Source organism: Triticum urartu, chromosome 6A (assembly GCF_056163025.1).
Source record: "Triticum urartu cultivar PI428250 chromosome 6A, HENAU_Tu73, whole genome shotgun sequence".
NCBI classification, from domain to species: domain Eukaryota; kingdom Viridiplantae; phylum Streptophyta; class Magnoliopsida; order Poales; family Poaceae; genus Triticum; species Triticum urartu.
In genome coordinates, this window is record NC_141878.1 from 122,282,914 (window position 1) to 122,310,182 (window position 27,269).

The following is a 27,269-nucleotide window of genomic DNA, read 5'->3' on the forward strand; positions in this document are numbered from 1 at the left end:
TAGACTAGCTCGTTAATCAAAGATGGTTATGTTTCCTAGCCATAGACATGTTTTGTCATTTGATAAACGGGATCACATCACTATAGAATGATGTGATGGACAAGACCCATCCATTAGCTTAGCATAATGATCGTTTAGTTTTATTGCTATTGCTTTCTTCATGACTTATACATGTTCCTCTGACTATGAGATTATGCAACTCCTGAATACCGGAGGAACACATTGTGTGCTATCAAACGTCACAACGTAACTGGGTGATTATAAAGATACTCTACAGGTGTCTCCGATGGTGTTTGCCGAATTGGCATAGATCGAGATTAGGATTTGTCACTCCGTGTATTAGAGAGGTATCTCTGGACCGTCTCGGTAATGCACATCACTATGAGCCTTGCAAGCAATGTGTCTAATGAGTTAGCCACGGGATGATGCATTACAGAACGAGTAAATAGACTTGCCCGTAACGAGATTGAACTAGGTATGATGATACCGACGACCGAATCTCGGGCAAGTAACATATCGATGACAAAGGGAACGACGTATGTTGTTATGCGGTTTGACCGAGAAAGATCTTCGTAGAATATGTAGGAGCCAATATGAGCATCCAGGTTCCACTATTGGTTATTGATCGGAGATGTGTCTCGGTCATGTCTACATAGTTCTCGAACCCGTAGGGTCCGCACGCTTAACATTCGATGACGATTTGTATTATGAGTTATGTGATTTGATGAACCGAAGTTTGTTCGGAGTCCCGGGTGAGATCACAGACATGACGAGGAGTCTTGAAATGGTCGAGACATAAAGGTTGATATATTGGAAGGTTGTGTTTGGACACCAGAATGGTTTCGGAAAGGTTCGGGCATTTTCCGGAGTACCGGGGGTTACCGGAAACCCCCCGGGGAGTTAATGGGCCTTCATGGGCCCTAGTGGAGAGAGGAGGTGGCGGCCAGGTGGTGCCCCCCCCCCAAGCCCAATCTGAATTGGACTAGGGTTGGGGCCCCTTTTCTTCTCTTCTCCTCCTCCTTCCCTCCTTCTCCTAGTGGGAATAGGAAAGGGGGGGCGAATCCTACTTGGACCGGGAGTCCAAGTAGGAATCCCCCCCATGGCGCGCCCCCCTTGGGTCAGCCACCTCTCCTCCCCCTTTTATATACGTGGGACGGGGGCACACTAAGTCTTCTCTTAGCCGTGTGTGGTGCCCCCCTCCACAGTTACACACCTCGGTCATATCGTCATAGTGCTTAGGCGAAGCCCTGCGCCGGTAACTTCATCATCACCGTTGCCACGCCATCGTGCTGACGAAACTCTCCTTTGTCCTCAACTGGATCAAGAGATCGAGTGACGTCATAGAGTCGAACGTGTGCTGAACGCGGAGGTTCCGTACATTCGGTGCTTGGATCGGTTGGATCGCGAAGACATTCGACTACATCAACCGCGTTACTAAACGCTTTCACTTTCTGTCTACGAGGGTACGTGGACACACTCTCCCCTCTCGTTGCTATGCATCTCCTAGATAGATCTTGCGTGATCATAGGAAATTTTTTGAAATATTGTGTTCCCCAACACGTTCATCTTGGATCCTTGTGTCGGGCTCATAACCAAGGAGAGTAAAGATATCGGTCACCCAAACTAAATTAATCAGAGTGAGGGCACATCAAATGGAGGCTCTCGAGCTATTTGCTCCAGTTTCCTTTCCACATTGGCCAGATGATCCCTTGCAACTGTTGAGCGCAACACCTCCCATTGGGACATACTTGCCACGCTGTCTCCAAATCACCTGCATTCTTTACCAATGGGCACGATTGAAGCAAATGTCAATGCGAAGTTTTCATAAATCCCCTACGGTGTTGTTCCTTTAGTGATTTATTGTTCTGTCTTTGGGTTTTGTTCCCTTGTTGTTAGATACTCCTTTGAGAGGGTCGCTTTCCTAGTGCAAATACTCTAGTTGCTCCCGAGTGTTGTAAACATGTTTTGTAGGATGTTGCCTTGTTTTTGTAATAAAATGAGGCAGAGGGGAGTTCCCTTTTATTCAGAAAAATAAATCATAAAGCCCACAAAGCAACTGCATAATCAACATTCGCAACACAATGGTTGCTATTAGAGCATTACTATACATTCAACTCTTTTTGTACAACACACATTCGACGTTTTCCATCCAGCCATTTGTAATTCTGTCCCTACATCATCTGGCAGTGCGAAGCATTTATCAGATGCATATTGGACACAAAAAACGTCGTGTGCGCATCAATTCCGTTATTATCACTAACACACCAATTAAAATTAGCAAGAGCATAAAAGGAGCTAAGAGAATACATTCCTTTAGATTCAAACTTCTGAGATCAATGCATCCTTCTCCCCACGTGAATAGAGTTAGCAATATGAACTAGAACAAACAACTGATTTAACAGATACTGGTTGAAACATTTCATAAAATTAATTTTGTGTTGATGGCTATCCCAAATTTTATCCACAATTACATATTTTTCTTCATTTCTTTGCCCCACACGTCGCCGCCGAGGGGGACTAGGGAGAGAAACATCGGCGAGGGGAATCGATCTGGTAAAGGGTGTCGCCGCCGCTGTTGTGCATTGCTGCTTCTTTTTTCTTTCATTGTGTTTGTGACTTTGATAGGATTGAGCGACTAGCGCGAATGCAGTTGCACATTAGCGCATGCGTTTTCCTATTGGATTGTGATTTTTTCTTCTTCTTTAGCTTTTGGTAGAATCTTGAGACCATTTGTAACGACAGTGTTACTCGATGGATAACATCGAAAACAAACTACAATTGCAAATGGAGAGAATGATAGGACTGGACTTTCCGTGAACCGGGATTGGAAGTAAAGAAAAATACTTCGTATTTTGTGCTCAACTATTGGATTTAATTGAAAAATATAAGTTATATGTCATAAAAAATTTATTGGTAGATTTATATTTGGAAAAAAATTACAATGGTACTGTTTTTGTTACATACTCTCTCCGTAAACTAATACTCCCTCTGTAAACTAATATAAGAGCGTTTAGATCACTACTTTAGTATTCTAAATGCTTTTATATTAGTTTATGAAAGGAGTATAAAAATGTTTAGATCAGTAAAGTAATTATCTAAATGTTTTTATATTAGTTTACAGAGGGAGTACAGTATAAAATTGTATTTTGATATAGTTGGTACTCGACCCGTTCGTCACCCGTAGGCAGCAGGTACAACAGCCTCAACTGTCTGTTCTCTGAATAAAGTGGCGGCGGAGGAAACAAAGAACGACGACACCAGAGGGCCCGACATGCCGTTCCCCACGCGCCTCCCGCCGCCGGCCACCGCCGCGGCCGCTACCGCCGCGGCCGTGCTCGCGGCTGTCGCACTGCGCCGGTACCTCTCCTCCCGCTCCCGCGCGGCCGCGGCCGCGCATAGCACCAGCGGCGGAGCCCCAGCCGCCACCACGTTCCTCGTGCTCTCCGGCAAGTCCCCCCAGGACCAGCAGCTCCTCGCCTCCGCCGCCGGCGAGCTCTCTCTGGCGGAGGAGGGCGGGGGCGAGCTCGCCGTCTCCCTCGCGCTCGACGCCAGCGGGGACGCGGGCTTCGACGCGGCCGTCTACATGGGCGCGCTCCAGGCGCGGCGCTTCGGGAGGTGGATGCTCTGGTCGCCGAGGATGGCATCCACGCACGACCTCGTGACGCAGTGAGTGCAAGATTTTGTTCTTTTGAGTCTCGCTTCATCAGAAAAAGAAAAGAGACGATGGATTTCCTCCTGAATCGCTCAAATTGGGCTTACTCTTTGCTTCCCCTCTGCTTGCAGGAACTTCGCCAAACTTCCGGTGGGCGTCGTGTGCGTCACAGACGTGCAGTTCAAAGGCAGAGGTGCGTCAAATATGTATGCCAATTGGTGCCTGTTTTTGTTGGCCCTTTTAGTGTGTATCTCTGATGATTTTTCAATCTCGGTGATCAATGTCTGTCACTTTGGTGGGTAGATGAATTATGCTGTTCTGTTTGTTGTATGTTCAGTTGATGTTACTGAAGATCTGAAGTTGCTGCATGCTGTATGGGATAAATAGTTTGAGAAATAGCAAATTTTTTGAATGAATTTGGATCTGTAAATGGTCCATCTGAGTATCCGAATCCGATGAACGACGGTTAAAAAAGTAGTCAATTGTTGAGAAAATAATGACCCATGGCATGTACGCGATGAACAGGTTTTCAAATTTTGTCTTGGTGAAAAGTGTAGTTCCACAAATAGATGATTTCTACCATTTGTAGATCTTCTGATTGTAGTTTGACAACTTCAACCGAACTTTTATTTTACTAGTTGATTCCACCTTCTATGGTTCTAGAAATTCATTGTTTTTGTATGCTTAATTGAGCAGAGCTCGTTAATATTGATCTTCTGCCAATGACTTTGCAGGAAGATCAAAGAATGTGTGGGAATCACCTCCAGGTTGTCTCATGTTCTCGTTTACATCACAGATGAATGATGCCCGCAAGCTTCCCCTTATGCAATATGTCGTTTGCCTTGCCATGACCGAAGCCATCAAAGATTTGTGTTGTGCGAAGGTGAGGGTTTATGAAGTAATATTATATTTGGTGTTTCTTACGCATATGTGATGTTCACTGATTGCAGTATGATATTTCATAAGGCTAATTTCCTTGTCATGACATCCTGTACTATTTGTGTGATAACACCCAGGGACTTCCAGAGCTAGATGTAGGGATAAAGTGGCCTAATGATCTATATCTGAAGGGGTTAAAAGTTGGTGGCATTCTTTGTACCTCATCATATGAGCCGAAAGTCTACAATATTTGCACTGGTAAGTATGTTCCAAATGGTGCTGATACTAATACCGGAAGGTCATTCATTATAAAAACTTGGAATCCTTTACCCTTTTCAGGTATTGGTTTAAATGTCGACAATGAAAAGCCTACTACATGTTTGAATGCTGCACTCCAAGAACTAAAGGCTAATTCACCAAGACTTAAACGAGAAGACGTACTAGCATCATTCTTCAACAAATTTGAAATTCTTTTTGATATTTTCTCAAATCAAGGTAAATTCATGTCAATAGTTTCTCTTCTTGAGTTGAAAAGCATTATGCTCATGCTATGGGTGTAGTGAACTTTTGTAGATAAGTTTACTTTGCCTTAGTGAGTGATTTTTGCGAATTAATCTGAATTTTCTAACATTTTGTGGTAAATTTGGCACTATAATATTCTCTATCTCTACTGCAGGATTTCAGGCCCTCGAGGAGCAATACTACAACTCATGGCTTCACAGGTACGGAGTATTATCTCGATATTGGTTTGTTGGTCTTCTATTAGCAAACTTCCTACTTAAGTGCAGTATGTATCTGCTACCATTTGACTTCAATCTTTTTACCAATATGGTTTCATATGGTCTCATTATTTATCCTTTCATACTAACTGAATATTCACTGTTATGTAGTGGCCAAAGAGTCGTCGTACAGGATGCGCATGAAGGCCAGTCTGTGAACAGTGTGGTCACGATTAAGGTAAAGAGAGAACTTGGACAGGATTGATGAGCAGGTATTTTCTCTTCTCTGACCACCAACTAAATTGTTTCAGGGGCTAACACCAAGCGGCTACTTATATGCTGTTGGTGAGGACGGCAAGAGCTATGAGCTGCACCCTGATGGTAACAGGTAATGCGATTTGTTATCCATCACCTACGTTTTCCTCGTTATAATTACTCTATATCCGTAATGTACTACTGTATATATGATGTGTGTCTGTCAAGAACGTAATGGTCTGCCACAATTACCGTTTTGATCGAAAAAAATCTGACACAGTTTCCTGTGTTGCAGCTTTGATTTCTTCACAGGATTGGTGAGGAGAAAGATAGATGCATAGTACGCTGTCAGTATATGGGCTCCAGTGTATTCTACGAACACAGGTATTATTCTCCAGAGAAATCAGAGTTATCTTCTCATGGCAGCTTACTTATGAGAAGCTGGTTTCTCCAAAAAAAAAAACTTATGGGAAGCTGGTCTCATACTATAACTGTTACAAACTCCGAGCTACTGTACAGACTGCCTGTTCAAATACAATGCCATCGACGGGATCCCGCGGGGCATGAAGAAAACATGAGCCCTGGCCTGGAGGCTGAAGCACAGGGCTTGGCTGAACCTGAATTAGCATGGACCAACAAATCAGGAGCGAACCGAGCGAAAGAATTGTAGGAAAAGGGCGGGGTCTCTGAATACAGTGCTAAGCTATTTTGTAAATAGTTTGAAAACGGTGTGCTCTATATACTTGTGTTTCTGTAACAAGTGCCGAGTGTGTGAGTTAATGTAAGAAAAAAACATCGAGCGCAGTTTTTGTGGAGGTTGAAATGAAGTTAAGAGCTGAACTATGGCTTTTCTTTTTCTGAGAAAAAAGTTTGAACTATGTTCCAAACTGCTGAACTAACATTTGGTTTGTGCGAAGCTCTTTCTGCTTCCCCTGTTTCGTATCGAGCTTCAGAAATCAAAAAAAGAAAAGGGAATTCAGTTTTGTGAAAGGTCCCCTCACTGATTCATGTTTCGAAGTCTTTTTTGTCTCTCTGTGTGTGTATGAGATCCCCTCACTGATTCAGTTTTGTCTCTCATAAGTAAGCTTCAACCACAGTTCTGAAAAACTTGTCGTGTTTGGAACGTGTTGTCTAAGTTGGAGGCGCCTGATTGCACTCGGCTTTCTGTTCTCTGTTTGCTGCAAAAACCCTTTTATTATAGTCAATCAAATCCATTGTTTATACAAAAGAAAAACCACAACTGGTCAGATGCTGATGAGCTGAGTGAAAGACTAAAGACGGAAAATTTAATTCATTAGGGGTATTAGAGCAACTTCAATGGGGCGACCCATTTCGTCCGCCCGCGTCCGTTTGGGTCGGCGTGGACAAAAGTGGCGGCCCAATGCGCCGACCCAAACTCAAATCGTGTCCGCCCGGCGTCCGTGCCGACCCATTTCGGCCCAAAATTACGCCTGGAATGCGTCGGCGCGGACGCGCCGCGCGTCTCTTCGCCGTCCGCCGCGTCCCCATCCGGCGGCCACCCAACCGCCACCGGTCGTTTTATTTATGACGACCACCGACAGCGGGCCCATGCGTCAGCCAGTGCGCGCGTCCTTTTTTAACCATGCGTGTGGCGGGGTCGGCCTCATCCGCTTCTCACGTCCACATCTGGCCCCCCACCACTTCCTTTGCTTCCTCGTCGGCGACCGCAAACCCTAGCGCGCGCCATGGGCCTCTTCGGCAAAAGCAATGGCAAGGGGAAGGGCACTCCCGACGCCTCGTCATCCCGTGCTCCCCCTCCCCCTTCATCGCCGGCGCGTTTTCTCCCTGGACGCCGGCGCCTGCACATCCCGGTGCACCAAGCGCGGTGGCACTGGGAGTAAGCGCTTCCCGCCTCCACCCACTTGGCCGGAGGAGGCCTACTCGTGGACGGGTCAGTACCGCGAGTGGGTGAGCGCGCCGTCCACTTCGCCGCGACGCCGGAGGAAGAGGCGGCCCACCTCGAGTGATGGAAGGAGCACTGACTCCGCCAGGAGCAGGCCGACGGCGAGGAGCAAATGCGCTACGAGGCCATGCTTCAACGCGACGCGGAGGCGCTCCGGCTCGGGGAGGAGGAGGAGGAGCGCGCGCGGCTTGCAATGCCGCCGCCCCAGCAGACGCCGGAGGAGGCTGCCCTGGCCGCGTACCAGGCGGCGTTCGGGGGGGCTGGCCCTGCTCCGGTCTTCATCGACCTCACCGACGACAGCGGCGTCGAGGGCAAGGGCAAGGGCAAGCCCGACGACGTCTAGGGCAGCGTGCGGGGCGGCAGCAGGTGGGCGCAGACTTTTTTTAATATTTTATTTAATGTTTATTAGATCTAGGTGGACTTTGGCCGGCATTTGACCGGCCACTATTATGTTTAATTATGTTTATTTCGTGTAACTTGTTTTTTTTCATCCCGGCACATTTGGGTCGGCCTCTCTATTGGGCGGTCAAGCCGACCCATTTTAAAATGCGGACGCCGGCATCCGCCTGGCCGACCTAAACGGATAAAAAAGGACAAAGCGCGCGTCCGTTTGGGTCGCCCCGTTGGAGTTGCTCTTACTCTACTCTAACAAGGTGAAGTATCTGGTGAAAATCTGGAAACTCGCCGCGTGGGCCATCGGATCGACAAGGAACGGATCAGATAAGAGCTTTATTATATTAGAATAATAATATAACTTTTGTTCTCGCTGAGGTTCACCTTCTCGGCTGCGGCTGCGAGCCTCACGAGTCCAAATGGGCGGCTCCGGCGGTCATATCCCTCCACCCCAGCTTCCTGGAAACACATACTCCGAGTCCCCAATCTTCTCGCCCCCTGCTTTAATAAAACCCTCTGCTTTGCGTTCGTTGACCCGCAAGCTCCGCTTTCCAGTCTCTGCTCTTGCCCTCCGTCTCTTCACCTCAGCTCTTGCAGCAGAGGCGGCCAATGGCGCAGGACGACCCGGTTGTCTCTGCGCAGTGGCTGCAGCAGCACCTAGGGCAGCCCGACATCAAGGTGAAATAACCGCTCATCTGCCTCACGCTTTCCCTTTCGATTCCGGAGGATATATTACCTCCAGTTTTGCCAGCGTTTCAGAAGCATGTTCTTGATTTCTCATTATCTGGTTTATTATCCCCATCATGTGGAGGACACTTTAGTGATTGCTATCAGAAGCAACTGAGTCTTAATTAGTACTCCCTCCATTCACAAATATGAGATGTTTTGGATATTTCGATATGGACTACATACGGATCGAAATGAGTGAACAAACACAGTAAAACGTGTCTGTACGTTCGGTTAAAAAAAATTAGAACATCTTATATTTGTGAATGGAGGGAGTATATTTACCAATGTTATTCCACTCCCTGTCATGTTGTTTTCCTATTATTGTTTTTGTGCCCAAGAAAATATCAAGGGGCCACAGGAATCTGTGCTGTCCTTTTTTTTTACATTTGACTGCTTGGTTCAGATACTGGATGCTTCCTGGTACATGCCACACGAGAGCAGGGACGCATGGCAAGAATACCAGGTTTCTTTCTGGACCAGCTTCGCTGTAAACTCTTCACCCCTTTTGTGCCAATGTTTCTCCCGGCTAAGATGTTCAGATATGCTCAGGTGGCCCATATTCCTGGCGCGCTCTACTTCGACATCGATGGAATTTCCGATCGGACGACTCATGTGAGAAATGCCTCCAAATATTAATCCCCTTGTGGTTTGCGCTATTGTTTGAATCGGCGGTTTCTTGGAGCTTTGGCAGTTGGCCTGCTGCAATGAGTTTCTGTATTCAGTCCTTCACTGTATGCCTATGAAAATAGATATGTGACTTCCTTTTACTGGATGCAATTGTTTTCAGTTGCCACACATGCTGCCATCAGAAGAGGCTTTTGCAGCAGCAGTTTCTGCGCTTGGCATCAGCAACCATGATAAGGTTATTGTTTATGATGGGAAGGGGTTCTACAGCGCGCCTCGTGTTTGGTGGTAAGTGGCGCGCTACTTGGGTTGAGTTCAACAGAATGTCAAAATCAACTTTCTTGCTAGTGCACAAAGAGCGATATATAAGATGTTCAAATTCGTGTTGATATAATATTTTCTTATTTTTATTTATTGCATGTAAAGGTACTTTCTTACTCTTTTACAGTATCTCACATCTATACACGTTGATTACTTTCATCAACCCGATATACTACTGAGTAATGATGGCTCACTTCAAGTACTATTAAAGCTCTGGTCATGAGATAAAAAGGATGAATTTTGCATGCAATGGGAAGATACAGTATCATGGTTTCAGATTATGGGGAAAGGGTATTGTGCCTCAAATTTAAATGCTACAATTTCATGATTTTATCCATTTTGGTGTGTTCGGAAAGGAAAATGAATCAGTTTGCATATTCAACAAAAGATTAACTGCATGGACGAATAAATCCAGACACACACTTTCAAAGATTACCTGGAAAACATGCCGGACGACATTCTCTGCCTTATTTAAGTAATATTTTCTACCTCTATATGCAAAATTTGATGAATTTTATGCATACTGTGTCAACTAAAAGGATGTTCAGAATTCTTGGACATGATAAAGTTTGGGTCTTAGATGGAGGTTTCCCTCAGTGGCAAGCTTCTGGATTCAATATTGGAAGCAGCTGCCTTGATGATGCAGTTCTGAAATCCAGAGCTGCTAATAGTGCTGTTGAAACAGCTTATAATGGTGAATTGGTAAGATATCTCTTAAGATGGTATTGCTATCTTTACTGCCAACCCTTTTTCTTACCCAGTAATCACGGTGTCATTTTTTGCAGGCAAATGCTGCCACATTTCAGACAGAGTTTCGACATCAGCTATTGTGGACACTAGAAAAGGTCATTTCTCTATCCTAACTGAAAACCTAAGTCACTTCGTTTTACCTGAAAACTTTCTTGCACCCATGTAGATACCTGAAAATCTAAGATCATGAATCGACTCACATCAGTGTTAGTTGGGATTGTTCGTATCTCATGATCTTTCTTTTAACTACCCTGAAAATATTTTACCTTGTGTAAAATTTAAAGGAAGATGATGTAACTCAGTGACACACCAGATTCTTGATTACCCACATGTATGTTGAGCCGTTCTGTCTGTGTAACAGGTCAAACACAATGTAGCTGCTAAGGCTCACCAAGTAGTTGATGCCCGAGTAAAGGGCAGGTAACATCTTTCTTTCTTTTAAGTTTTAACTATTTGCTAGCTTAGGCTTTTTTTCAGCTGTAGAATTTTGCGCCATCTTGGCTTTCTCCATCTAAGACAAAACCACACGCTTTTTCGCGCGTGTTTCGAGAAAAAAAATGTAGCTGCTCAGGCTCACCAACTAGTTGATGCCCGGTCAAAGGGCAGGTAAAATCTCTTAACTTTCAATATGTGATTATTCCGATTGGAAGATCTGATTATTGAAGCTCTGATCATAGTTAATGTAGCATAGAACTTTCTTGTAATAACGAAGTTAAAAGATTTCCTTTAATATGAAAAGGTTGATATTTGTGTTTCATACAGATAGTGTGGTTCATGTCACTGTTGTATGAAAGGTTTTTGTCTTATGCCTCTTTTTCTTCAAACCTAATGTGACTAAACATGATGACATTTGTTGTTCTTGCTCCCCCAAAAGTTATCTCTAGTTTCTTATTGTTGTCATGAAACAAATTCAAATTTTCATTCGCAGATTTGATGGTGTAATGCCAGAACCAAGGGAAGGAGTAAGAAGTGGGCATATACCTGGAACTAAATGTGTTCCGTTCCCTGAGGTATAGTGCAACTACGCAATATACTTCCTCATTTCCATAATTCTTGTCGTAGTTTTAGTTCAAATTTGAACTAAAACCACGACAAGAATAATGGAACGAAGGAGTATCACATAATACTTGGATAAACTCATAACCACAGATACCAAAGAAATTGACACTGTTTGGTATTCTCCCAGATGTCTGATGGTGCACAAACGCTCCTCCCTGCAGATGAGATATCTAAAAAGTTCGAGCAAGCAGGTCTGCATTCTGTTTCATCTAACAGTTCTAGTCTGGAACTCATATTTTACCCACGGCCTTTACTGTGCAAGAAAAGAAAATGTTCCGCGATGTATACACTACTGAAAGCAGAACAACATTGATGAACAATGCAACTACGCAGATCCTCTGACCTAAGAAGCAGAGTTTTCTTAGGGATATCAAATGTGTATCAAGTTCACCAAGCAACATCAATAATAGCACCTGGTTTGATGTTTCTTCAGGCATTTCCCTTGCTGACCCGATTGTCCTCACATGTGCATCTGGTGTAACTGCCTGCATACTTGCCCTGGTCTGGAAATCTCGCATGCTCTTCTTGGATATATCTTTGAGGCATTGACTCTGCCAAGCAGTCTCTAACAATATCTCTTTACAGGGGCTCTATAGAATTGGGAAGCATGACGTTCCGGTTTACGACGGATCTTGGACAGAATGGGAAGCACTGCCGGATAATGATTACCCGATAGTTACTTCCGCTGGCTCTTAAATCGGTCATTCTGAGGTGATGAATGCAGCTGTTACATCCTGCGGCATTCAGCGCGATGATATTTTCCTTTGGCAAGCTGTGCATCAAAGTCAATACAAAGGTTATAGGAAAAAAAAACCTATTGTACTATGGCCAATGTCTATAGGCCAATAATGAGGAAATCCTATGTCGAAAGCGTCAATTAAGTTCATATTGGTGTTGTACTTATAACGTTACTGTTGAAGAAATATTGACTTGAAAACAAGATCATTCGTCTGAACTGAAGAAATCATGCCTTGAAAACAACATTACATTTATATTGATGTCGTTCTTTTGCACTGCCTTCCCATGCTATGTTGTAGTGCAGCCAAATGAGCTATGCACAACAACTGCGGAGCAACTGGTCAAAATTTCAACCTGTGCAAATTTCTTTTTTAGCCCAAGGAAATCAAATCAAACATTTAAAAAGGCCCCCTCTGTGACCATGAGCATGAAACCATCTCACATTTGCTCACTGTCTGCATTTAAAGGGTCTCTGAGGACAATCCTAAGTTATTTGCAACTACTTTGCTTGTGTGTCTGTAACAAGTACTTAGTCTATGAAGTTATCTATAATACCTAAATAGTTGATTCCCACTAACTCTAATTTTCTCAACATGCAACCCTCCACATCACCAATGTGCCACATCTACATGCATACTCTTTGTTCACACATGAATACTGCTGAAAATAACAGCTTTTGATTTTGGTCATTTTGTTCATGCAAAATTTATCTACAATTAATCTTTCAAATCCCACAGCAACGCGCAGGGAAATCACCTAGTTGCAATAACTTCAAGCGCAGTTTTTGTGGGGGTTGAAATGAGAGCAAGCTAAACTTCGTTCCAAACTGCTGAACTAACCTTTAGTTGTGGGATGCTCCTTATGCTTCATCTATTAAATAAACATAAACAATTCATGCACCACGTCATAGTTGAACTACGAGCGTAAATAAAGTTCATCCAATCCATCAAACGACTAAATATAACCGTAATTTGTGCCAAAAGGCCGAATAAACAAGTTCATACCAAAACACACACCAAACACATGGTGGACCAAAAACCATCATAGTTCACAAAGGGTTGCACGCACTCGCACCGGCATCGTCGACACCACCATTGCCGCTGCCGCCACCACCAAACTTAGCCAAGATGCCCCTATGAGTTAACTCCCAATATTGTCTTGCCTTCTCGTCCATCTTCCTAGGATCCATGCACATAATAGCACGTTCCTCGATAACCCACTTGTCTCTTTGCTCCTCAGCCTCCAACGCAAGCCTTTGCTCCTCAAGTTAATATTTTTCCTTCCGTTAACACCTTTCTCTCCTCGGTCACCACCTTTGCCTTTCACTTCTCCTCCTCCACCGTCCTCATCTTATAGAAACAAGTCATCTTCTCCTCCTTCTGGTTGGCTGCCAATGCCCTCTTCACCCCCACCATCACAATCAACTCTTCCTTGTATGCTTGAACACCATGCTTCCCGGCTAGTTTTGCATTTTTGTTTTCATTGTCGGACTTGAGGAGTTGATGGGTTCTCCACCAAGTGATCACCATCATCAACTTTGATGTTCAGTCTTTGCCTCTTTGGTGTTGTTTCATAGTTCCTTTTTGCCCACTTCTCATTTCCAACAATCTCCTTGTAGCAATGATGCAAAAGTGAAGGCTTCGCCATTGTTTCTCTTATTTATTTTCTTGTAATGAGCGTGAATGATGGGCTCATACCCGTGCTTGGGGATTCCACTAGGGAGCGCAAGGTTGACTTGCTCAACACATCCGGACCACCGGTTGCATTGGTCTTGGATCACACTCCAACGATGAGTGAGAGACCCGATTGTGCGGTTGGAGGGAACGAACACATTTGCTATTCTAGTACTCCTTTGTTTTATTAGCAAAGCCGTTTTATTAGCCCTAACCATGGCATCAAGAGAGACGTTAATCCAAACTTCACACAAAAGCTTTATCTTCCTCATTGTTATAGCTGCACCACCTACTCCTCCTTTTCAATGTTCGGGTGTCCGGCCGGTCCACCTCCTCAACCTCCTCCACTATCTCGACATTTCTCGTCATCTCTTGGGTATATGGCATGGACATTGCAGTGTCGTCGAGGCTTAGTGTGTGTCTTGCATTCAGTTGTTCCATGCGACCATATGTATCACCACTCAATTGCTCGCGCAAAAGCAAAGAAAAAACCTAGCAATCAATATCATATTATGCATCATTCAATTGATCAATTGCAAAACAAAAAGAAAGAAAAAAGGAAAAGAAACTTGTGGGCATTTCCTCAAGCACACGACCTCGCTCCTTCTCTCGTCAGAATCTGGCTTCTCTTTGGTCACAAGAGGTGGACGAGGTGGCGGCGCAGTTGCACGAGGCCAAGGGATATGCATCGCCGCAGGAGACCGAGGGGAAGGTGTCAGGGCGACCGGAACCTTCGTCTTCTCGGACACATCCGTGTTGTCCGCCGCCCTGGCCGGCGGTCCCATTCGCCGGTCGACTGGGCCAAAGGCGATTGCGTGGTGGCGGCTAAGCGAGCGAGGACCACCACCGGCAACGGAGAGCTCTCAATGGTGTTCTTACCTTGGTGCCGCCATTTAGGTCCTTGCCACACATAATTTGTGGCCGACGGTGGGTTTCTGGCGCTGCCAAGGGTGGGGCTATCCATTCTGGCGGTCATCTGGTTTTTCTAAGCATTGATTTTGTTTTCTTTTTCCCAAAACATCAGGAATGTTTTTTTTAGCAAAAATGTGTACTTATGTAGTCAATTTGTCATGTGTGTTGTTGAAAAATGCAGATTTTTTAAAAAAAATTCTTTTGATTTTACTGCTCATGAGCGAGCATTTGATCTCTAAGTAAGAACACCCGTTTCAACTGCAGTTCTGAAACTTGTATGTTCGGAGATCGGAGCGTGTTGTCTAAAGTGGAGGTGCTGAATCGTATTCTCGTTTTAGTTTTTTGTCAAAGTTCATTGAACTTACCAAAACAAAAACAAAAAATCACAACCGGTCAAATCATGATCGTCTGCGTCTGTACTATGCTCAAACAAATTTGGATTCCCTCAAAATAATCATTTATTAATTTAAAATAATATATGTATTTCTTTTTTCTTTTTGCATGGTAATACGTGTCTCATTCATATCGTAAAGAACAACATACAAATCACGTAAAGACCAACGTGACAAAATTAAAAAGATAGCAGAACAATTATCTCTTGCTGAGGTTTACCTTGTTGGCTGCGGCTGCGAGCCTGTGCTGCTACAAATACGATGGTATTTGTACGATTTCAATACGACACAAAATAGTGGCCATGGATAACACCTCTTCTGTAGGCTGGAGCCATCCATTGGTGGGTCGTACTGAAATGGTACTGTACGAGGATAATCGTAAGCAGAGTAGTTTCGAGTCCAAAATCGGCTCCGGCGGGCGGCGGCCGCATCTCCATCTCCACCCTTCCTGGAAACACGACCCCTCGAGACAACCAAGGCGAGAGCCCCAATCTTCTTGGCCCCCTGCCGTTAAAGAAAATTTACTTCTTCGCCCCACGTTCGTTGACCTGCAAGCTCCGCTCTCCAATCTCTCTGCTCTTGCGGCAGGCAGCACGGCGGCCAATGGCGCAGGACGATCCGGTTGTCTCTGCGCAATGGCTGCAGCAGCACCTAGGGCAGCCCGATATCAAGGTGGAATAATCTCTCGTCTGCTCCTCGTTTCCCTCCTTCCGTTCTGGCAGAAATAGCAATCTCCTTTCTTTGTTAACAGTTCAACAGTTCAGCAGTCTGTTCTTGATTTCTTACATTCCAGCTTATCCCCATTGTGTGGAGGACACTCTGTCTGATTACCATCAGAAGCAACTGTGACTTAATTATCTATTACCAGTGTTATTTCACTCCCTGTCATGCTGTTTTTCTGTTGCTCTTGTTGTGCCCAATAAAGGATTAGGGTGAACATGTGTTGCTTTTAACATTGGAGTACTCTGTTTTAGGTATTGGATGCTTCCTGGTACATGCCACAAGAGAGCAGGGACCCATGGCAAGAATACCAGGTTTCTTTCTGGAACAGCTGTAATGTTCATTGTTCCTCCCCCTTTTGTGGCAATATTTCTCCCAGCTAAGATATTTTTGCATATGCTCAGGTGGCCCATATTCCTGGTGCGCTGTTCTTCGACATCGATGGAATCGTCAATCGGGCAACTGATGTGAGAAATGCTTCCAAATTTTAATTCATTTCTCGTTTGCGCGATCATTTGACTAGAGTAAATAAGAACCAGCAGTTTCTTGGAGCTATGGCAAATTTGGCAGTTGACCTAACACAATGATTTTCTGTCTCCTGTCTTTCACTGTATGCATATCAGCATATGGATATAGACATTTGACAACTGATGTGAGAAATGCTTCCAAATTTTAATTCATTTCTCGTTTGCGCAATCGTTTGACTAGAGTAAATAAGAACCAGCAGTTTCTTGGAGCTATGGCAAATTTGGCAGTTGACCTAACACAATGATTTTCTGTCTCCTGTCTTTCACTGTATGCATATCAGCATATGGATATAGACATTTGACTTATTTTTACTGGATGCAATTATTTCAGTTGCCACACATGCTGCCATCAGAAGAGGCTTTTGCTGCGGCTGTTTCTGCATTTGGTATCAATAACCATGATAAAGTTATTGTTTATGATGGAAAGGGCTTCTTCAGTGCGCCTCGTGTTTGGTGGTAAGCAAAACGCTGCTTTGGTTGACTTTAACTAAATGAAAAAATCGACCAAAAGTTGCTAGTGCACAGAGAGTTAAGCTGTTGATATAAAAGATGTTCAAAATCAAGTTGATATATTAATTTTCTTGTTTTTATTTACTATACATGCAAAGGTACATTCTTGCTCTTTTGCATAACCTCACATATATGCAAGTTGATAGAGTTAATTACTTTATCAACCCGAGAGTCTAATTAACTTACTTCAAGCACTAAAGCTTTGATCATGAGATAAAAAAAAGTGAAGTTTGCATGCAATAGGAAGACATGATACATAGTTTTTGTTTATGGCGAATACAATGCCTCAAATTTAAAGGCTACAATGTCATGGGTGTATCTATTTTGGTGTGTTGCACAAGGTAAATTGAATCTGTCTCCATTCAATAAAAGGTTAACTGCATGAATGAATAAACACAGACAGACTCGAAGATTACCTGGCAAATGCCTAACGTCATTCTCTGCCTTACTGTTCAACCTCTATATGCAAAAACTGATGAGTTTTATGCATCCTGCATTAACTAAAAGGATGTTCAGAGTTCTTGGACACGATAAAGTTTGGGTCTTAGATGGAGGTTTCCCTCAGTGGCAAGCTTCTGGATTCAACATTGCAAGCAGCTGCCCTGATGATGCAGTTCTGAAATCCAAAGCGGCAAATAATGCTGTTGAAACAGCTTATAATGGTAAATTGGTAAGATATCTCTTAAGATGGCATGGCTATCTTACTGTCAATTCCTTTTTCTTATCAAGTAATTATGGTTTCAATTTTTGCAGGCAAATGCTGTCACATTTCAAACAGAGTTTCGACCTCAGCTATTCTGGACACTAGAAAAGGTTACCTCTCCATCTTAACTGAAAACCTAAGTCACTCCGTTTTACCTGAAAACTTTCTTGCATCCATATACATATAGATACAGATATATGATAAATCGGATCATGAATTGGTTCACATCAGTCTTAGTCGGGGATTGTTTGTATCTCATGATATTTCTTTTAACTATTCCGAAAGGATTTTACCTTCTGTAAAACCAACAAAAAATGAAGATGATATGACTCAGGGACATACCAGTATCTTGATTATCCACGTGTATGTTGAGCCATTCTGTCTGTGTAACAGGTCAAACAAAATGTAGCTGCTAAGGCTCATCAAGTAGTTGATGCCCGAGCAAAGGGCAGGTAACATCTTTCTTTTAATTATTTGCTAGCCTAGGCTTTTTCTCAGCTGTAAAATTTTGCGCCATCTTGCTTTCTTTATCTAAGACAAAAACAACGCGTGTTCGAGAAAAAAGTAGCTGCCCGATCAAAGGGCAGGTAAAATCTCTTAACTTTCAATATGTGATTATTCTGATTGGAAGAGCTAATTATTGAAGCTCTGATCATAATTAATGTTGCATAGAACTTTCTTGCAATAACGAAGTTAAAAGATTTCCTTTATAATATGAAAAAGTTGATGACGATGGTATTTGTGGTTCACACAGATATTATGTTTCATCTCGCTGTTGTATTAAAGGTTTTTTTTCTTATGTCTCTTTATCTTCAAAACTTAATGTGACTAAACATGATGACATTTATTATTCTTGATTTCTTGTCAATCTCCCCCAAAAGTTATCCCTAGTTTCTTATTGTTGTCATGAAATGACTTCAATTTTCATTCGCAGATTTGATGGTGTAATGCCAGAACCAAGGGAAGGAGTAAGAAGTGGGCATATACCTGGAACTAAATGTGTTCCATTCCCTGAGGTGGGTATAGTGCAACTATGCCATATGTCACATAATATTTGGATAATCACAAATACCAAAGAAATTGACACTGTTTGATCTTCTCCCAGATGTTTGATGGTGCACAAACGCTCCTCCCTGCAGATGAGCTATCAAAAAAGTTTGAGCAAGAAGGTCTGCATTCTGTTTGATTAACAGTTCTAGTCCAAAACTCGTGGTTTACCCATGGCCTTTAGCCCTTTACTATGCAAGAAAAAAAAACTTCCGCAATCTATACAATACTGAAAGCAGAACAACATTTGATTCTCTGACCTAAGGAGCAGAATCTTCTTAGGGATGCCATATGTGTACATCAAGTTCACCAAGCAATAGCAATAATAGCATCTTGTCTGATGTTTCTTCAGGCATTTTGCTTGATCACCCGATTGTCGTCACATGTGGATCTGGTGTAACTGCCTGCATACTTGCCCTGGTCTGGAAATCTTGCATGCTCTTCTTGGATATATCTTTTGAGACACTGACCCTGCCCAGCAGTCTCTAACAATATCTCTTTACAGGGCCTCTATAGAATCGGTAAGCATGACGTTCCAGTTTACGACGGATCTTGGACAGAATGGGAAGCGCAGCCCGATAATGATTACCCAAAAGTTGCTTCAACTGCCCCTTAAATCAACCATTCTGTAGTGATGAATGCAGCTGTTGCATTCTGCGGCATTCAGCCCAGATCGTCAGCACAATGATACTTCTCTGTGGCAAGCTTTGCACCGAAGTCGCCCAAAAGGTTATAGGGAGAAATATCTTTTGTACTATGGCCAATGGCTATAGGCCGATAAAGAGGAAATCCTGTGTCGACTTAATTTATAATGATGTTGTACTTAACAAAATCTTGACTTGAAAACAAGATTATTTGTCTGAATTGATTATGTTTCGGAGTTGATTGTCGTTTCTTTTGCACAGCCTCCCCATGTTCTGCAGTAGTGCAGCCAAATGAGTTATGCACCCTAACAGCAGGTGCGGAGCAACTGATCAAAATTTCAACCTGTGTGGATTTCTTTTTTGGCCCAAGGAAACAAATCAAGCATTAAAAAAGGTCGACTGCTTGGAATGGAGGATGCAAAATTTCCTGCAGGATCCAGAGGCATGCCTGCTGTGTGACCATGAGGATGAGACCATCTCACATCTGCTCACCGGCTGCATTTTCTCGAGGCAGGTATGGCATCGAGTCCTATAGTTCTGCAGCCTTCAGGCACTCTGTCCACAGCGAACATAGGAATTCAGATCCTGGTTTCAGGCCGCGGGCAGAACCTTCAGCCTGCACAGCTTGCTTCTCTTCACATTTGTTCTTTGTCAGCCTTTTCTTTTTCTGTTTTTTCTTGGATAGCCAACATTTTGCTTTCTTGTTTTGATATTTCGGGGTGGTGTTGTTTGGATCTTGCCTCATCTTGACGTTTTTCTTCAAATGCAAAAATGATAGGCATTTGGCTGCATGTTCAGGAAAAAAAAACACCTTGAAGTTGACAGTTTGGAAACTGAGCACTATGCATACTTTGTAAAGAGAAATTAAAACATTGCTCATAATTGTTCCTCGTCCAAATATAACCACATCAAACTCCAATACAAATTCCCGCAATACAAATATTTGTTGCTATGTATTGTTCTTTACTTTGAAAAATGACACTGCCATTCCAAACTTGCTCTATGTGAGAACATCCGATGAATGAGTTGAGATTATGTATGCAGCGCTTTTGTGAAACCTCTATCTGTCGGGGAAGTTAATTATGTATGCAGTGCACACAGCTTGGACGGATAATGTCACGAGTTACACATGACAGAGTTTCTAACCGTTATGACACATACATTTTTCTGTAAAAATCGTTGTTGCTGATGCTTAACACGTACACATACTGCGATCCACCCGCCTGTGATAACAAGTACTAGTACTAGTGGAGATCCCTATCTATCCAATGTCATCAGTTATTTTAGCAAGTCGTGCTGTACTAGTGGAGATCCCTATCTATCCAATGTCATCAGTCTATTTTAGCAAGTCGTGCTGTCAACTTTCATATACCCCCCCCCCCCCCCCCCCCGGGTCCCCCCCGTCCCATAATATAGGATGTTTTTTTAACACTAATATAGTGTCAAAAAACGCCTGACATTATGGGGCGGAGGGAGTATGTTCGAAGGAGTGACACCTGACGTCCCTGAACTTCGTTCTGGACAGTTTGCTTCTCTTCACATTTGTTCTTTGTTGGCTTATTTCTATTTTTCCTCGGATAGCACATATTTTGCTTTCTTGTTTTGAGTTTTCCTGGCTGGTTATGTTGTTTGGATCTTGTATTGTCACGGACTTTCTCTTCTAATGCCAAAGTCAAAATGATAGACATTTGGCTGCGTGTTTGGGAAAAAAATCCCTTGAAGTTGATAACTTGGAAATTGAGCACTATGCATATTTTGTGAAGAGAAATTAAAACAAAGGTAGTTTTTGTAATTGTTCGTCAACCAAATATAACTACATCAAGTTTCAATACAAATATCTGTTGCCATGTATTGTTCTTTACAGAAAATAATAATGATATGTTGACATTTCAAACTTGCTATATGTGAGAACAGCTGTTGAGAGTTGAGATTGGGCTACACACGTTCTTTTGTGACAGGGAGGAACTAACTAAGGAGCGCTCCTTCGGGAGCCCCCCAAGGGTCACTTGAGGTGGGCCGAGAGCGTGTCACTTGGCGCGCTCTTAGCCACCGTCATGTGTCGCGCTTTGGGTGTCCCCTCTGGATTTTTTTAAAATTTTACACGCGTTTTCGGCTTTTTAGATGGTTCTTTTTTGTTTTTCCAGCTTTTTGGGTTTTCATCGGCCTTTCTTAGCTTTTGAACAAAAGGAAAAATGCGTGAAAAACACGTATTTTTTTTGCTTTCGCGAGAGGCAGGGATTTGCTCCTGCGAGAGGCACAACCATGCCTCTCGAAAACGAAAAAAATATCATTTTATTTTTTGTCCTTCCGCGAAAGACACGAGTTTGCTTTCCCGAGAAGCGCGGATTTGCTTCGGTGAGAGGCACGGCCGTGCATCTCGGAAAGGAAAAACAAAACATGTTTTCTTTCGTTTGTTCCGTGAGAGGCACGGGTTGCTTCCATGAGAGGCACGAATTTGCTTCCGTGAGAGGTCCGACCGTGCCTCTCGGAAACGAAAAAAATGCGTTTTTTTCTTACGCGAGAGGCACATGTTACTTCTCGTGGAGGCACATGTTACTTCTCGTGGAGGCACAGATTTGATTTTACGAGAGGCGCAGTGGTGCCTTTTTGGAAAGGAAAAAAAATGTGCTCCTGGTTCGGTTTTTTTCGTCCGGTTTTTTTGTGATAAAATCATCAAAACCTATCAACATGGGATTTAGTTTTGAAGATCTCTACGTGAGGAATCCAACAGTGAAAACAGTTCGAGATTTGGACGCTCGGTTTAAGAGACAAAAACTTTTTAAATAAACGGATTTATGAAAAAAAAGAAAACTCACAGGTTGCCACGAGTGACGCATTGATGGGAGTGACTTTTGCAAGAAGTGCTCCTTAATTAGTGATTTCGTACTTATTAGAGATTCTTCAATAGATGATATAGATGAAAAAATAACCAACTTTTGCATTTTCAAGGCCCAAAACCCCTTCTTGAACAGATGGTATAGATGAAAAGAAATTACATTTTCGCCTCCCGGAGTTGTAAAATGCAACACCTCGAGATGTAAATTTGCATCTCCACCTACCTGAGATATAAAATTGGCGATCGCGCACCAACTGCCCAACTGCTTTCATTTCCTTTCCACCTGACCGCCTCCCGCCCGTCCGTGTCTCGCCCGCCGCCTGCCGCTGCCATGGCTGACGTCGATGACCCCGTCGCGTCCTCCACCACCGGTGGTCTGACCCACATCACCGCAGTTGCCGTCTCCACGACCACTTTCCCCAATCCGGCCTCCGCCTCCATGCCGGCGCCTCGCTTGTGCCCAACCCCGACCGATCGTCGTCACGGCTGAGCCGCCAACGAAGAAACAAAGGGCCGCCAAGCCCTGCGGTGGAGGCGTGAAGCGGCCGGCGGCGCTGGGGCGCAACCCGGCATCGAACCAAAGCCGGGCAACCAAGAATGTGAGGCCGAACGCGGCTGTGTCGGCCGATTTGTAGCCGTCGGCGGCCTTGCCGTCCTCCTCCGGCCAAGGAGCCGCTCCCCCACCTCTGCCGCCGCCACCGCCAGCCATGAAGGAGGATGTGGCCACGTCGGTGACAACTGCATCCAACATGTTCGATGATATGTGGCTTCGGTGTCAACATGAGCGGATGGGAGTTGGATTTAGAGGCAACATGAGTGGCATGTGATGTGGCTTTGGCGGCAACATGGGCATGTGAGGTGTCAATGAAGGTGCTTTTGGTGGAGTTCGCGACAACGAGACTTCAACTCATGAAAACGTCGACAAAGCCATTGATGTTGATCATCATACCACCGTCAACAATGTCGCTAGTGACAAGGGAGAGGACGAAAATTGAGTGATATGGTTGATGTTTTATGTGGATTTTAATTTGTTGGACCAAGAGCTTTGTTTGAGACAATGCATTTTTGGTTGTAGGATTTCAAACTTTGATTGATATGATGCACTTTTGATGCTGTTTGAATGTCCAAATGCGACAGTACAGCAGCCGCGCAGCTATCGGCAGTTTTATACATCTTCATTTGCATCATCTACTGGAGTTGTACTTTTACATCTCCAATATGCATCATCTGTTGGAGTTGTTTTTTTTCCAAGATGTAAAATGCATATTTTAGAGATGTAAATTTTTACATCTTCTATTTTACATTTCTAAATTTGCATTATCTATTGAAGATGCTCTTATCTAGTACACTGAAAGAATTGGTTTTTATCTGGACAAAGCATGCCGTGTAGAGTGACTATATGTCGGGAAGTTATGTATGCAACGAACACAATTTTTGGGAGGATATAAATGCATCTGCAATGGCAACCCTCAAATTTTCTCTCGCATTCAACCACGGGTAGGGGGGCCAATCCGTGGATACGGATACGGGAGGACGCCATTCAACTGTACCCGCATACATCAGGCCTTTCGGTTTTTTTCTAGTCCGCACGATCAAGTAGCCGCATGTAAAGGGTACAGACGTTCAAATAGCCACATGTAGCACTAGTTCAAATTTAAAAAGGTTCAAATATTACATCCCAACATTGTTGTCCCTTTCCACCGCCCACTGATACTCAATCAGATCTTCCTTTAGCTACTCGTGAGTTGGTCGATGCCGAATTTGTTGATGCATTTGAATAAACTCCTCAACTGTAGCCAGATTCTGGTCCGAAAGTTGGATATGATCACCCATGTTCTCTAATTCCATAGCTGCAGTAGCATCATCACCCTCATCCTCGACGATCATATTGTGCATGATCACACAATATGTCATCACCTCCCACAAGGTTTCCAGATCCCATTGTTTAGCAGGTCCACGAACAATTGCAAAACGGGCCTGCAGAACTCCAAATGTCATCTCGACATCCTTTCTAGCTGCTTCTTGTCTTTGGGCAAAGTGAATCTTTTTCTGGCCAACTGGGTTTGAGATGGTGCTGACAAAGGTAGCCCATGGAGGATAGATACCGTCAACCAGATAGTAGCCCATGTTGTACTCATGTCCATTGACAGTATAGTGGCAAGGAGGAGCTTTTCCTCCAGTCAGTCTCGCAAACAGCGGCGATCCTCGCAGCACATTGATGTCATTGTGAGACCCGGGCATGCCAAAGAAAGCGTGTCAAATCCAAAGATTATGTGATGCAATTACTTCAAGAATGATGGTGGGCTTCTTAACATGACCCCGATATTGCCCTTGTAAAGCCTTCGGGCAGTTCTTTCATTTCCAATGCATGCAGTCAAGAGATCCAAGCAAGCCCGACCACTCTCTTGCTTCTGAGATTGACAGGAGCCTCTCGGTGTCTGCCACAGTTGGTTCTCTCAGGTGCTGAGGTTCGAACACCTCGACCACGACATCTGCAAACCTGACCATGGCATTTCCGCATGTGCTCTCAGACATCCGTAGGTACTCGTCCTATGAATCAGTGGCCGTGCCATATGCAAGCATCCGGAGTGCGGCCGTGCACTTCTGGTAACCAGAGAAGCCAATCGTTCCACGGCGTCCTTCTTTAGGATGAAGTAGTCATCGTAGGACTGGACGCCATGGTACAAACGATCGAAGACAGTCTTGCGCATCCGAAAACGCCTGCGAAAATGGTCAATGAATAGTGCATTGGGGGCAAAGTAGTCAGCCATCAGTGTCAAATGCCTGCGCGCCCTGTTGCGGTTGAGCACTCGATGACCCTTGATCGAGCCCTTGAAATTGAGAATATGCTCATCTGCACGCTCCGCGTCTTTAAGGACCACCTACATCATCGCCGTCTCATCGGTGTACTCCTCCTCGTCCGACGAGCCGTCGGACGACTCAACATACTGCTCCTATATGTACTTCAAATCTGAATCCATTGCTAAAAAGAAGAAGGGACAACTGCTTTCAGCTCCGGCGATTCATTGAACAGTTGCCGGGCACGGTAGAGGATGGTACCCGGCAGGGCGGTCGGAGAGCAGGGGGTTGAATGGATGGAGAAGCGGCGGGAAGCCTTGCAGGAGCGCCGGAGGTGACGGAGACAGAGATTTTCGACAGAGGTGTGGCGTGGTGCCCGGGATGGTGGAGGGCGGTGACGGCAATAGAGAAAGAAGGAAGGAGAGAATATGAGGAGGATGGAGTCGTGGGGTCCGGGAAGAGTTTTGGGTGGGCCCGGGATGTCAGATTCCTATGTTTCGCGTGTTGGGACTCCTGTAAAGCTCCTTCACTTTTGTCTTTATTTTGCGAGAGAAATCACATCCGGACCATCCTGCGGATCAATACAAACCCGCGTTAAATGGCTCCCGCGGTCCAGACAGCCCGGTCCTGATGAATGCGGGTGGTTTGAGGGATTCGCCTACCCTAATGTCACAACTTACGCATGACAGGCGTTTCTAACCGTTATGATGCATACATTTTTCTGTAAAGTCGTCTTTGCCGATGTTTAACACGTACACATACTGTGATCCACCCGACTGTGATGACAAGTCTGTCACAACGGTTTCTGCAGTAGTGGCAGTGGAGATCGCTGTCTTTCCGATGCCATCAGTCTATTTTAGCTAGTCGTGCTGTCAATATTGACTTCCTGATATTCGATAGGACCCGGACGTTTAATTTCATATGTGCATGTCTCACCTTCCGTGGAATCAATAGCCACGACGGTGAAAGCAAACTGACCTGGGATCGGACACGCATTTTCGACACTGTTGGATGCAAACATTCGGCACTGTTGACGATAGTAATATTTTGTTGCCGGAAGAATGCTCCGGCGTTAATGCCACATGCGACCTCCGAACTTGCACCGTGCTGGCTAGCTGATGCTCCACGCAACAATGTTGTCACCGTGTGGCGGTGTGGGACACATTATTTATGTATATGGATCGCGTGTTGAGCGGATCAAACCATGCCACGGGTTGTTCAGGAGTCGAGCACAGTGTTGGAGTAGTCCAAGTCGCATAATCCGGCTAAGGCCTCGGAATATCACAGGATTTCTATATGATAGGATTTATAAAGGAAAATTTTCTTTGAAGCCCTTTGATTTGTAGGAATGAATTCCTATTTCTACGTAGGATAAGAATCAATCCTTTACATTTTGAAGAAAAAAAAACATTAGCTAAGATTTAATGAAAAAATTTCTATCTTATGCATCAAATGACATCTCTTTCTCTATAAGAATTGAGATGCATGTCATCTGATTTTTTATGATTTTTCTATTTCTGTAAAATTCCTATCCTATAAACCAAAAAGGCCTAAATTTGGCGGTACGTCGAGCTATCGCAAGACGCAAGCATCTCGCATTAAGAGCGCAGTCGGATTCCAGCACGCGTACGTATCTTGTGGAGGGTGGCCCGTTTGATCGTCGCGTGTGGCAGCAACATCAAGGGCCAATGGGCATTGCCATGCGGCTGCCATGCCAGGGACCATCACGGAGTACAGCAACCGAGAATGCTTTACGGAAGCAATCACGTCCCTGCCGTTCAGCGTCAATCAATCTGATCTATATAAGTGCAAGGTCACGCGCTTAATGCGCTTGATGTAGTATAATCCTACTTGGGTTTGTTTTCGTAGTACTGGTTAGGGCAGTATACAACGACTGATAAGGGCAATGCACAACGGTTGATAAGGTAGTCTTGCATGTAATTTAAAGATGACAAAAAAATATGTTTATAATGAGTCATCTCTTAGTCTTATCTTCGATAACTAGCTATTCCTAAAAATATAGTGAGACATATTGTGCTAAAAGATCATCTCTTGTTTTCTCTTAAATAAGAGAAAATAAGTCTTTTCTTATAATTTCTCTCCCCTCCATCTCATCATTTATCCTACATGACATTCATAGGATAGAACCACTGTACATGCCCTTAGAGACGTCGTAACGGTCTCTACAGTATGTCTACACAAATTGAGCAACCTAATCAGGATGTTTTATCCCTAGTTTGGAGAAGAGTGTATACTGAGATGAACAACGCTCCTCCTCGCGCCCGTATACGGCTGATGACGTATGCAAAGCCTTGTTTGATGTTGGGGACCTTAAAGCCCCCGGGGCCGGATGGGCTGCACACTATTTTCTATAAAAGGTTTTGGCCGGTGTTAGGAGACGATCTAATCGAGGAGATTTTGCAAGTGGAGAATACATGTACTATTCCATCTGGCTGGAATGAC

The 27,269-nt window shown here is 44.1% G+C and overlaps 4 protein-coding genes across 5 annotated transcripts; 3 read left to right on the forward strand and 1 right to left on the reverse strand.

Moving 5' to 3' along the window:
* Positions 1-3,175: 3,175 nt before the first annotated feature.
* On the forward strand, positions 3,176-6,348 carry HCS1 (holocarboxylase synthase 1). The gene is made up of 10 exons (XM_048681620.2): positions 3,176-3,666; positions 3,784-3,845; positions 4,387-4,535; positions 4,669-4,789; positions 4,871-5,026; positions 5,208-5,253; positions 5,422-5,488; positions 5,562-5,638; positions 5,801-5,889; positions 6,025-6,348. The coding sequence occupies exons 1-9, from the start codon at positions 3,272-3,274 to the stop codon at positions 5,844-5,846; spliced, it is 1,119 nt and encodes a 372-aa protein (XP_048537577.1). The 5' UTR covers positions 3,176-3,271; the 3' UTR covers positions 5,847-5,889; positions 6,025-6,348.
* A 1,880-nt stretch (positions 6,349-8,228) lies between these two features.
* LOC125516144 (thiosulfate/3-mercaptopyruvate sulfurtransferase 1, mitochondrial) lies at positions 8,229-12,297 on the forward strand. Of its 2 annotated transcripts, XM_048681622.2 has the most exons (11): positions 8,245-8,500; positions 8,955-9,014; positions 9,101-9,163; positions 9,339-9,463; positions 10,036-10,198; positions 10,282-10,341; positions 10,608-10,666; positions 11,175-11,256; positions 11,433-11,496; positions 11,739-11,806; positions 11,891-12,297. In XM_048681622.2, exons 1-11 carry the CDS (start codon positions 8,432-8,434, stop codon positions 11,999-12,001), a joined length of 924 nt encoding a protein of 307 aa, XP_048537579.1. In that variant the 5' UTR covers positions 8,245-8,431; the 3' UTR covers positions 12,002-12,297. The 2 variants fall into 2 exon arrangements, with proteins under 2 accessions (XP_087383057.1, XP_048537579.1); XM_087526931.1 differs by having other exon boundaries at positions 8,229-8,500; positions 8,955-9,163.
* A 3,023-nt stretch (positions 12,298-15,320) lies between these two features.
* LOC125527258 (thiosulfate/3-mercaptopyruvate sulfurtransferase 1, mitochondrial-like) lies at positions 15,321-19,391 on the forward strand. The gene is made up of 12 exons (XM_048691794.2): positions 15,321-15,498; positions 15,609-15,692; positions 15,995-16,054; positions 16,145-16,207; positions 16,599-16,723; positions 17,285-17,447; positions 17,531-17,590; positions 17,874-17,932; positions 18,415-18,496; positions 18,586-18,649; positions 18,880-18,947; positions 19,033-19,391. Exons 2-12 carry the CDS (start codon positions 15,624-15,626, stop codon positions 19,141-19,143), a joined length of 924 nt encoding a protein of 307 aa, XP_048547751.1. The 5' UTR covers positions 15,321-15,498; positions 15,609-15,623; the 3' UTR covers positions 19,144-19,391.
* A 4,350-nt stretch (positions 19,392-23,741) lies between these two features.
* Positions 23,742-24,248, reverse strand: LOC147964397 (uncharacterized). Its single transcript, XM_087529961.1, has one exon. The coding sequence runs from the start codon at positions 24,246-24,248 to the stop codon at positions 23,742-23,744; it is 507 nt and encodes a 168-aa protein (XP_087386087.1).
* Positions 24,249-27,269: the final 3,021 nt, after the last annotated feature.

What these genes read in the sequence shown, in the direction of transcription:
- HCS1 (XM_048681620.2), top strand. Translation starts at nt 3,272, where the DNA reads ATGCCGTTCCCCACGCGCCTCCCGCCGCCGGCCACCGCCGCGGCCGCT. An exon ending in AGTCTACAATATTTGCACTG is followed by an intron (nt 4,790 to 4,870) that starts GTAAGTATGTTC and finishes TACCCTTTTCAG; the next exon opens with GTATTGGTTTAAATGTCGAC. An exon ending in ACAGTGTGGTCACGATTAAG is followed by an intron (nt 5,489 to 5,561) that starts GTAAAGAGAGAA and finishes AAATTGTTTCAG; the next exon opens with GGGCTAACACCAAGCGGCTA.
- LOC125516144 (XM_087526931.1), top strand. Translation starts at nt 8,242, where the DNA reads ATGGGCGGCTCCGGCGGTCATATCCCTCCACCCCAGCTTCCTGGAAAC. An exon ending in TAAAAAGTTCGAGCAAGCAG is followed by an intron (nt 11,497 to 11,738) that starts GTCTGCATTCTG and finishes ATGTTTCTTCAG; the next exon opens with GCATTTCCCTTGCTGACCCG. An exon ending in CTGCCTGCATACTTGCCCTG is followed by an intron (nt 11,807 to 11,890) that starts GTCTGGAAATCT and finishes ATCTCTTTACAG; the next exon opens with GGGCTCTATAGAATTGGGAA.
- LOC125527258 (XM_048691794.2), top strand. Translation starts at nt 15,624, where the DNA reads ATGGCGCAGGACGATCCGGTTGTCTCTGCGCAATGGCTGCAGCAGCAC. An exon ending in TCGTCAATCGGGCAACTGAT is followed by an intron (nt 16,208 to 16,598) that starts GTGAGAAATGCT and finishes CAATTATTTCAG; the next exon opens with TTGCCACACATGCTGCCATC. An exon ending in CAGCTTATAATGGTAAATTG is followed by an intron (nt 17,448 to 17,530) that starts GTAAGATATCTC and finishes CAATTTTTGCAG; the next exon opens with GCAAATGCTGTCACATTTCA.
- LOC147964397 (XM_087529961.1), bottom strand. Translation starts at nt 24,248, where the DNA reads ATGCCCGGGTCTCACAATGACATCAATGTGCTGCGAGGATCGCCGCTG.